At 35.5% G+C, this 12,500-nt stretch overlaps 1 protein-coding gene across 1 annotated transcript in view; it reads right to left on the bottom strand.

Annotated features, from left to right (window-relative positions):
- The window catches only part of LOC135197720 (cuticle protein AM1239-like), an 18,611-nt gene extending 13,362 nt beyond the window's left edge, over window positions 1-5,249 (bottom strand). The window contains exon 1 of the mRNA XM_064224764.1: window positions 5,175-5,249. Within this exon, the coding sequence (XP_064080834.1) occupies window positions 5,175-5,183 (9 nt within the window). The 5' untranslated portion in view covers window positions 5,184-5,249. The remainder of the gene's footprint in view (window positions 1-5,174) is intronic.
- Window positions 5,250-12,500: the final 7,251 nt, after the last annotated feature.

Here is a 12,500-nt window from a genome sequence, read left to right as displayed (position 1 = left end):
GAGGGAAAAAATGGATAAGCATCAAGTATTCTGAAAATAGAAATAAGCAGGATAAGGGATATGCAAGTGGAAATCGTACCCATAATCATAGGAGCACTAGGCATGATCCCAAGATCCCTGAAGAGGAATCTAAAAAAAACTAGAGGCTGAAGTAGCTCCAGGACTCATGCAGAAGAGTGTGATCCTAGAAACGGCGCACATAGTAAAAAAAGAAAAGTGATGGACTCCTAAGGGAGGCAGGATGCAACCGGACCCCACACTATAAATACCACCCTGTCGAATTGGAGGACTCTGTGATAGAGCAAAAAAAAAAAAAAAAAAAAAACCCAAAAAAAAAAAATAATAATGAATAATAATAACTAATCGATCTCTTCTCTAGGTATTTCCTATTGCCTTTTGTAACTTCCCTCAATTGAACGCCATATTCTTGGGAGCTTCAATTCCAAGTCAATGGCCTCTGTGGGTTTGCTCCATATGAATAAAGGTTTATCTTCTAAAAAAAACAAAAATAAAATAACAAAATAAAATAAAATGAAATGAATAATAATAATAAATAATAATAATAATAATAATAATGAATAATAATATATAATAATAATAATAATAATAATAATAATAATAATAATAATAATAATAATAATGAGTCTTAAAAATTATACACGGACTCCTAACACTTTGTATTATTGTGGACCCTTAGAACATTATATATACTTCCCTAATAATAATAATAATAATAATAATAATAATAATAATAATAATAATAATAATAAATAATAATAATAACAACCATCTGATGTTCATGGACAACATCAAGCTGTATGGTAAGGAGCATCAAGGAAATAAATGCCCTAATCCAGACTGTAAGGATTGTATCTGGGGACATCAGGATGGAGTTTGGAATAGAAAAATGCGCCTTAGTCAACATACAAAAAGGCACCAAGTAACGAGAACTGAAGGGATAAAGCTACCAGATGGGAGCAACATCAAACACATAGATGAGACAGGATACAAATACCGGGAATAATGGAAGGAGGGATATAAAACACCAAGAGATGAAGGACACGATCAGGAAAGAATATATGCAGAGACTCAAGGCGATACTCAAGTCAAAAGCTCCAAACGCCGGTAAATATGGATAAAAAGCCATAAACGCATGGGTCAGTGCCAGTAATCAGATACAGCGCAGGAATAGTGGAATGGACGAAGGCAGAACTCCGCACCATAGATCAGAAAACCAGGAAACATATGACAATACACAAAGCACTACACCCAAGAGCAAATACGGACAGACTATACATAACACGAAAGGAAGGAGGGAGAGGACTACTAAGTATAGAGGACTGCGTAAACATCGAAAACAGAGCACTGGGGCAATATCTGAAAACCAGTGAAGACGAGTGGCTAAAGAGTGCATGGGAAGAAGGACTGATAAAAGTAGACGAAGACCCAGAAATATACAGAGACAGGAGAAAGACAGACAGAACAGAGGACTGGCACAACAAACCAATGCATGGACAATACATGAGACAGACTAAAGAACTAGCCAGCGGTGACAATTGGCAATGGCTACAGAGGGGAGAGCTAAAGAAGGAAACTGAAGGAATGATAACAGCGGCACAAGATCAGGCCCTAAGAACCAGGTATGTTCAAAGAACGATAGACGGAAATAACATCTCTCCCATATGTAGGAAGTGCAATACGAAAAATGAAACCATAAACCACATAGCAAGTGAATGACCGGCACTTGCACTGAACCAGTACAAAAAGAGGCATGATTCCATAGCAAAAAGCCCTCCACTGGAGCCTGTGCAAGAAACATCATCTACCTTGCAGTAATAGTGGTACGAGCATAACCAACCTGAGAGGAGTGAATAGAAAACGATCACGCAAAGATCCTCTGGGACTATGGTATCAGAACGAATAGGGTGATACGTGCAAAACAGACCAGACGTGACGTTCATTGACAAAGTCAGAAGAAAGTATTACTCATTGATGTCGCAATGCCATGGGACACCAGAGTGAAGAGAAAGAGAGGGAAAAAATGGATAAGTATCAAGATCTGAAAATAGAAATAGAAGGATAAGGGATATGCCAGTGGAAATCGTACCCATAATCATAGGAGCACTAGGCACGATCCCAAGATCCCTGAAAAGGAATCTAGAAAAACTAGAGGCTGAAGTAGCTCCAGGACTCATGCAGAAGATGTGATCCTAGAAACGGCACACATAGTAAGAAAAGTGATGACTCCTAAAGGAGGCAGGATGCAACCCGGAACCCCACACTATAAATACACCCAGGTCGAATTGGAGGACTGTGATAGAGCAAAAAAAAAAAACAAAAAAAAAATCAAAAAATAAAAAAAAAATAATAATAATAATAATAATAGTTAGAAGAACAAAAACTAAACTATTTTAATAAATTAAAAATTTTCTTCTTCTTCTTATTATTATTATATTGAGCATCACTTATAATGAAAAGCTATTATGGATCACCATGGCAGATATTAATTAACACAACGTGTACAACGCGAATCCAAGGTTGAAAAAGGTCAATTTAATTAAGACTGTCCGCGGCGATAACAAGAGGCAATATTTATGCGATGCAAGCTGACCTTTCATCTCTTTCATTCAGTACGATCTTATATAATTTTCCTTTGAAGATGTATTTCCATAAGGGAAAAAATAAAAGAAAAAAAATTCCATCTGCATATTCAATTATTTGCTGATCCCTATCTCTCGCTCGTTGAAATCACCAAGTTGATACCATTTTATTTATACTGATTTTATCTGTGTTCGAATTATATCGTATATTATTCCTTATCGAGTCCAACGCCTCATGATGCAAAGAGCCTCTAAGGAATGTTGTTCCTCCAAAAAGGTGGATCAACAACCAACTACTTACAGCAAATTCACATAATAAGACCCCATCGATGCATGTATTTCGTTCATGAATAATTTCAATCTTGGCCGTTGTCAAATATATTCTCGTAGCCAGCGATTACATATCGTGAAAATAAGAAAAAAAATAATAATAATTACAGCAACTGCGTTCGAATTGTATAATTTTTTCACATTGTATTTCCATACCGTAATAACTACAAAAATAAATAAATAAATAAAAAGACTAGTGGTTCATCTGCATATTTAATTTAACACCTGTCACTATCTATAGCTCGTTGAAGTCACCAAGTTTATGAATTTTCTTTTTTTCATGTTTTATTTGTACATGTTGATATCAAATCATATCATATATCATTCATCATCGATTTCTACGCCTCTTGATGAAAAAAGCCTATAAGAAATATCGTCAATCCGAAAATATGGAATTTATATACATATAATATACATACATATAAATATATATATATATATATATATATTATATATATATATATATATATATATATATATATAGTATAATATATATATATATATATATATATATATAATATAAAATCTAATATCATTCCTATTTCATATATATAATACAGATAGAGTTGTGTGAATAATCCTTTAAGGCCGATAAATGAGGAAACTCCGAAATAGATGAATCTTTATTTAGAAAATGGACATGCAATATCAACGACCAGATAAATAATAAGCGTTTAATGGGAACTCCGTGAGAGGGTGAAGGGTGAACAATGGAGGAGAATCGTTGTCAACTTTCAAGACTGTTTCGTTTGTCTGAGATCTGTTCGGGGAACAAGCATCCGAAATTCTATACTACATAAAAAAAAAAAGGCGTAAAGACGAAAAGAAGACTGAAGATAATCTACATAGATATAAGATGATAAATCAATACAGAATGAATTGATGGATGCATATTCCACGAACGCTATCCTAGCGAGCGTTTCCCCAAAGAAAAAAAGCAGTTTTTCTTGTTCAGACGAGGAAGAAGACATAGTCAGATTTAGAAGCCGTATCCTTGACTTGGTGGAGGAGGAGGGGCGCTGTACTGAGGACGTGCTCCTCCAGCGGCGGCAGCAGCGTCCTCCTGTCGTGCCTTTTCGATCTGGGCGATGGCGTGGGGTGGAAGAGGATGGGGCGTCGCAGGAAGTCAGACTGCACGACTCGCTACCCACTGCCAATCAGCTACGAAGTTGAAACACGGCAGGAGTTCCGTCAGGGAAGGTGAAGCTATGACAGAAGAAATGACGTAAGACATTAATTCATCAAGAGACAAATTCCAGAGGTATCTCTTCAAATCAAAACATAAGAAAAAACAGAAGAAAAGACGAGATACTTACGACCATCCGCCCTGTGCGGCAACTGCTCCTTCAGGTCCCTGAGGGGCGCCTTGCTCATGACGGCTGATACCATCCCCAGTTTCGAAGTTGAAGTTGTAGACCCCAGCAGCATCAGGTCCCTCGCGAACGCTCGACGAGAATAGGAACCACGGGAGCCGTTGGGAGGGCCCGGGGACCACCGGGATGTGCGCTGTAGGACGGAGGGGGTGGGGGAGGTGCCCCATACCCCTGAGGGACAGCATTCACCGCTGCCAAGAGCAAACACACAAGCAGTTTCTTCGACGACGAAAGAAATCAGATAAAAGATTAAACTGGCTGCCTATTGACAGATGTATATATTTGTGTATGTATGTAATGGAAATAAAATGAGGATGCCATAAAATTTTTATTTAATATTCATAATTTAGTGTATGTATGAAAATACTATATACATATACGTTAGTATGTGTATGTGTATGTATGTTTATATGTGAAAGAGTAAGTTGATGGCGTGTACCTTCTCGTGAGTGTGTGATTTTATATATATATATATATATATATATATATATATATATATATATATATATAATCTATATATATATATATATATATATAGCTATAAAGAATATATATAATTAACCTTAATAATATATATAATTCATAATATGTATATATATATATATTATATATATATATATATAAATTAATATAGATATAATTAATTTTTATTATATATTATATATTATATTATAATATATATATATAAATTATATAGATATAATTATTTATATAATATTATATATATATATATATAGGTTAACATATATATATATATATATATATATATATATATATATATATATATATTTATATATATATATATTATTATATATATAAATCTTAATTACAAAAATCCATTCATTCCCACTCACAAATCAACCTGCCTCACCGAAAACATGTCTAAAGAAGTAGTGTCTCGAGTCGACTGAATAATGCAGACCAAAACGTATCCACTTTATATATGCCTCGAAAGCGTCCCTCCCTTGACACCAGTCCTACTAGGGAAGAGTAACTAGGGAGGAGCATGATGGGCAAAGCCTGCTCTTCTTACCTTACCCGCATTTTCAGCCTATCGAGTGATCCAGTAACCTTCACTTTCCACCGGACACAATGTGCGCGTCGCAGACAGATCTGTTGTTCCATGACACACTTATGTTCCAACTGTCTTCGAAGCCTCTTATCTATTTCGTATATATTTTTTTCTTTTATTTTTAATTTTTCTTTTCTAACATGATATGAGCATCACGTGACATTATAGGCTTTTATTTTTTTCTTTATTTTTTTACAAATGTTAATGAAGAATATAAAAGGGAAATAATTACACTTATTAAACCAAATCTATACTTCAGCCATAACTTCACAATGGTAGCACGACTACATAAAAATTCAAATGGAAAAAAGTGCGGTAAACATCATCTCATTGAAAATCATAGTAGTTGAATTATAAACAGATAACAGACTTTCTATTACACACGCAGACACATTCATGACAGAACAAGTAATCTAAAAGAGGTACTGGCGAGAAGGCAGACAGATCTAGGGAAACTGCATATGCCATTATAACGAACTATAAAACAAATCTTCACCTTCCGTTCAAGTCAGTTAAATATCCATTGAACGGCCCTAGCTTCTAAGCTGTCCTAATAACTCAAGGGATATTCTGTCAATTTTTCGAAGCATTCCCTTGGTCGTCAAAATTGCCTGAAGCTACAGAATAATCTCTTTAAGCAAATTAGTTTTCTGGGAAGATGGACAACTTAAGAATACAGTTCTAAATAATGAATATTTATCTGAATATGGATGTATACAGTTTCCATAGTTTTTAAATGTAAACATTACCGCACATACAAAAAAAAATTATAATTAGAAGGCAAGGTAACATAACTAATAATAAAACATTATCTCTTCGTCTCTTTACAAAGAGAACTTTTCTCGGTACTTGATTCTCGAGTTGCTAGTGGCTGACAACAAAGGCTGATGAATTAAGGTCACGTTTTCATAAATTCTCATTAGAAAAAGGTAGACACTTTCAGTAGGGAGATGAAAAACATCTCTAAAACACCGTTTTATTGGCGAATGCTTAATTAATGGCATTTCTCTCAGTTGATTCGTCTTCATGGTGTTGTTATTGACTTCGTGTATGAAATTCTTCTACCTGTTCAATTAGAAAGCATGCATATTTTGAATAATGAGTGCCTGTTCAATTAGAAATTATGCGAATTTTGAAGTCATTACCTGTTCAGTTAGATTTCGTGCATATTTTGAATAATAATAACTATTCATTAGGAATTTATGCGAATTTTGAAGAATAATTACTTGTTCAATTAGAAATTATGCATATTTTGAACAATAACAACCTATTCAATTAAATATTATGCGAATTTTGAAGTCATTACCTGTTCAGTTAGAAATTATGCATATTTTGAATAATGATAACCTATTCAATTGGAAATTATGCGAATTTTGAAGAGTAATTACCTGTTCAATTAGAAATTATGCATATTTGAATAATAGCAACCTATTCAATTAAAAAATTATGCGAATTTTGAAGAATAATTTACCTGTTTTCAATTAAAATTATGCATATAATTTGAATATCACCTATCAATTAGAAATTATGCATATCGGGAATAATAATTACCATCCAGTAATAATAAAACTCGTCAAACACTTCAGTATTCGAAATCATGCATATTTTGAATAATAACTACCTATTCAATGAGAAATTATGCGAATTTTGAAGAGTATACCTGCTCAATTGGAAATTATGCATATTTTGAATATAACCCCATTCAAATTAGAATTATACATATCGGAATAATATTATCACACCACAGTGATATACAAACCCTCGTCAAACACTTCAGTATTCGAAAGATTAAATTCCTTAATGGAAAAAAAAAATTAAGGCAAAAAAAAAATATAATCGACATTACCGAAGGCCAGCCGACAGAATGATGCAACTTAGGACTTGGGTTTATCATACATTGCTCTTACTGGTATCCCTCTAATTCCCCCTCCCCCGCCCCCCTACCCATTTCCCCCAAAGGCATCCCTGCTTTCCTTTCTACTGACATTGAGGAGGTCATTACTTGTGCTCTCATTCCTCCTGCAGTTACCGGGGCCCCCTTTTCAAAACGATCCAGTAAACCTTCGTTTTTTTTTTTTTTCCAGGACCAGATTTGAAGACCGAGAAAAAGATTCTTTAGTTTTCTGGATTAACGTCAATGCCTTTGGCTATTGAGGGGTTTTCTAGCAAGAAAGGTCGGTAGATAACTGCATTTGTTTATGAACAAAAAAATATCGAATGCTTGCCAATGAACAGGTTTCTGGAAAATCAATACAACTGATGTGAAAGATTTTCAAAATCAACAAGTAACTGAATATAGATCTTGTCATATTTCCAGGTACATGGTTTAATAATAATAAAAAAATAGAGCGCCAAGGAGCGGAAGTTACAATAGGTAAGTAGTTAACATTATAACACCGATTGTTATATACATTTTATAAAATCTGAAAGATTCTTCCATCAAATATCTCAGGTGGATTAGGAGAACTGCAGTCTACCCTAATTAATCCAGGTGCAACCAGCCAGCCACTGGAGGGTATTACATCATCTCTATACTTATCAAATCAGGTCAGACCAAGCCCTGACTGAGTCACTGTGTAGTAGTTTGACCCGAAACCATTCAGTAATAGCCTGTCAGAAGATAAAGCTATCACTGACCACAACACTTTATGGCATCGGCAGAAAAAGTGATCCAGTGTGGCAGAATTTTGACACAAACCTCATGGAAAATCTGGCAAGGTATGGAAAGCTAAATACAATAATTGCAAAATTCATTTACAGGGATTAATAACAAGAATGAAATAGCATGGAAAAATGTCACCGGTTTCGAACGTTAATTTTCAATCATTTTGAATAATATTGCAGGTGGATACGTTGTCACTTACACTCAAAACTTGTTTTATTGCGCGTGCACCCACTCCAAAAGCATTGTCAAATCAGCCCAAGTTATATAATTATGCCTTAATTGCTCCACTTGCCTTAATAAGCCCCCACCCCCGGTTCCTTCTCATTAGACAGAGCAGGCCTTCGCTCTCCTTCTTGACCTCTACCCTATATACCTGCCTTCCAACCTGATTCAGTTACCTTCACCCTTCTGCAGGTCGTGGACCCACCGACAAATAAATGTATATTTTCGTTTACTTTTATGGAACGTCTTATAGCTGCCGTGAGCTGCTCAATTATTATGAACTACAGGTTCGAGACAGCAATGAAAACGGGTGTTCTTCGAAGATGATGCTTTACACTTAATGACTGGACCATGATACTATTCGGTCAGGAGAAAGAATTCTGAGTGGGGAACAGAATACTACAAGTATTAGTAAACGAAGCCTATATTTTTCTTTTAATTAAAAATAGCGTGAAAATAGTTCAAACCAGATGGCATTTTTACTGTGGTCAGCTTTACCGATATTAAAACCTTATCTGCACCCAATAAGTTCATTTTCTAATGATAATGAGAACAGCAACCATGTCGCATTTGCTCAAATACGATTATTCAATTATGTTTTGCAAGGAAACTTATTACTTTTCGTTTCAATAAACTGTACTACATTTAACAAAATTCACACCTGAATTTACTACTCCCGAATCATTAGCCTGAAATGAATCATGTAGTTCATTACTTTAAACGCATTAAATTTACTGAACACTTCCAGCGAAATACCGAAATATGTGCATTTTTCCGAATGTCCTAATATCTCAGCAATTTCACACATGAACCTACATTATTTTTGGATATTCCGACGAAATCTCAAGCTTTCCTAAGTTTAGCAATTTTTGCCTCTGGGTGTTCTATTTTGTAAGAATTACACATTCAACTGTCTTACTTCATGGACGAATGAAAGGCCAGGGATAATTACAGCTTTCAGATTTCTCAGTAATTACATTCTAATTATTCTAATTATCACGATTAAAAATGGTTCGGCATTTCTAAATGCCGGTCTATTGCTTCGTCAAGTGGACTTCTGAGTGTTTCATGAGAAATGTCATCTGTTCCGCAAATCATGCTTCGCAACTTGTGCATACTTAAACAGAAGAAAGTAATAATTTTCTTAAATGTTGGTTCAAGCAACTGCCTCGTTTTCTTGATACCGCAGACAGAGGACACAACTTCTGGACCAGTGATCCTCAACCTGGTGCGGTGCCCCCCCCCCCCCCACCCCCCCCCCCCCCCCCGCCCCCACCCTCCCCACAACCCTACAGGGGGCGGGCCTCAGCAACATCCAGTGGAGGTGCAAGCCATAGGGGAAAATTAAAAAAAGTCTCTAATTATATTCAGAAGTTAATGAAAAAATGCAAAAGTATCGCCTTATAACGTTACTTTCCAATAGCCCACTACTCTGGTATACTCCTTGGGCTTACCATGTTAAGTAATGATTGACCTCCCTCCCTATTTTCCCTCGAAACCCCTTCTCTTTCTCTTTTTATATTTTCCTGGAAATCTGGGAGGGAATTTTACTCACGGGTCCAAAGGGGGCGTGGAGGGAAGGACCAACTCTTAGAAGGGGCGTGGTAATAAAAAGGTTAAGAACCACTGTTTTAGAGAGTGCATATCTTAAGAGTAGATTCAATTTGTATTTATGTTTTTTACAATGACCCATAAAATCTGACACACACGTACAAAACACTCACTTCCTCTTAGCAAAAGCTACATATTCGCACTGAACCCACGTACTGTTTATTTATTTATTTTTAACAAATAATTTAATCACATAGAAAACACTCAGTCACGACTAGTCCAGGATACATATTCGATAACTCGAAACTTGAACATAAATTTAATCACGCAGAAAACACTCATTGATATATTCGTTAACTCGAAGCCTAATCATAAATTTAATCACGCAAAACTCATTTCTGAGTGAATCCATATTGTCAACGACCCAGTTCTATGCGTTTTTCGCCGATGTCAACTTACTTTTCACTTGTCTGCTGTGGAATGACGTAAGCGGTAAATTTTCTTGCTGAATTACAAATGATCCAGGGAGTAAATTACATGACACTTCCATCTTGCGACTTGGAAAAATTGCAGTACAGTTTAAGTGAATTTCCAGAATTCTGACTATTCATGCTCAGGATTCATGTGGGGCCAGTGACTGTATAATTGCAGTGGAATTTTATGTCTCCTCACCGAGTCACTTTCAGCTTAGTGTTTCTTTTTATCAGATTTTCCCTTGCTTGGGGAGTAAGCCTACAAACTGCTTTGTTGTTGATAGCCTTATGGAAAAGCCTAAAAAAGGACTGAAAAAGGTGTTTCGCGTTGAATTACAGATACAGGAATTTTAGAATAGGATATTTAAGATTTATTTATTAGAATGAAAATATAAAAAATAAATAATTTGCATATTAAACAGTAGAAAAAAATTATTCCTAATAAAATATAGCGTATTTATTTTAATTTCTGTTGGTGAAACAAGGCTCAATTTGAATGGAGATTTCAGCACGTTTTAATTTACGTGAAAAGTTAGGAATATAATGTTTACGATTTATGCGCTAGGGGAAAATCTTGTGCGCATCCCGAGCAAGCCGGAGGTCAGATCATGCCTTCCGAGCGTATACCTGTATACACACATATCTATATATACTTATACATATTCACTTTTTTAGAAAAAAAAAAAGTACACCACTACGGTATATTCCCACTTATTCTACCGAATCAAAATGGATCCCTTATAGACAACTTCAACATTGCTCACTGCATACACCTACACACAAGGCAAACTGAACTGCCCCATACACACTGCACCACTCACCTATCTTTCAGTCTCTTTCTACCTGTCTGGATATTAAGGATCGTCCTTATCAACATTGATTCCACAGGATCTATCAGCGTTTTACGTCTTCCTGCCCACCTTCCTTTTTACAACTTTCGACCTATGCCCCATTCTTTCTGCATGACCGCAAAATCTCAAAAAAATCTTAACATATTTTATCTAAACAATTCCCCTTATCTGTGTTAACACTATTTTGCCTACACTGGACAACCATTCTGCTGCAAAGGACACTTGGTACAACAAAACGCCATACTTCCAAAATTGGCTTTCAGAGACACTCCATTTCTCCTCTCACATTTCTCTACACTGTCTGTTACTTTCACTGCTTCTTCTATTCTGTGATTCACCTCATCTCCCATCATACCTTAATCCATAATATTCTCACCTAAATTATTATATCCACATTTTCAGTTAGCGTTCAGTGTTCCTTTTTCCTGGTTCCCATTTTTCCAAATACCCGTTCTCTTGCTTGCATTTATTTTAACTTTGCTCCTCTTGAGCACTTTCAAACTCTCATTGTTTTCTGCAGTTTTTCTTCACCATCCCAAAACAGTATTATATCTTCTGTACTTATCAGCAATTCCACACTCGATGAAGGAATTCAATTTTGCCCCCAAAACTTTGTATTCGTGTCCTTTCTCAGAATTTTAGCATTCATCCACTGATACTAAACAACCATGGAGACAACACCTTTTGCATTAAACCAAATACTCTCCCATCTAATACTTGTTCTTCCACATAGGAATTTGCTTTCATCTAAAAAAAAGTCTAATCACGCGACAAATTATTTTTCTATCGTGCAGCCTAAATCCTTTCCAAAATGCATCGATATAATATTATCATAAGCTTCTTTTAAAGCCAAGTTATGCAACTTGAATCCTTTTCTATGTCTTTCAAACTTCCCACATCATTTTTTCATTTCATTCCCAGCTTCTTCCTTGGCTGAACTAACACCCGCCATTACCGATAGTTATATGAAACCTTCATAAATCTTGCATTGTGGGAAAATCCATGAATTTTCTGCCAAGTTCGTTGAACGAGAATCTTATTCAATTTCATATATCAAGCGAGAAGCGGTTACGTCTACAACACATTTTTTGATAAGAAAAACTAAAACCAAGCACCCGTTTTAATTCCCGTCAGATGTTTCGTTTTCAGCTGTACGTTTACTGAAGAGGAAAATATGGGTCGACTTCAAAATTTGAACAGTTCCCCTTCTCACAAATAGCAACTACAAATAATGAAAGCAAAAACACTGCTGAAGTCCAAAAATAACTTTGACATCTTTTGTGGACGGACATATGAGAAAAACAAACAGGTCTCAACACTTAACCTCATATAACAGTTTTCACAAACATTCATCCCAATCGTT

Source organism: Macrobrachium nipponense, chromosome 21 (genome assembly GCF_015104395.2).
Source record: "Macrobrachium nipponense isolate FS-2020 chromosome 21, ASM1510439v2, whole genome shotgun sequence".
Lineage (NCBI taxonomy): Eukaryota > Metazoa > Arthropoda > Malacostraca > Decapoda > Palaemonidae > Macrobrachium > Macrobrachium nipponense.
Note: the sequence above shows the minus strand (reverse complement) of the source record. Positions and strands in the feature narration are given on the sequence as shown.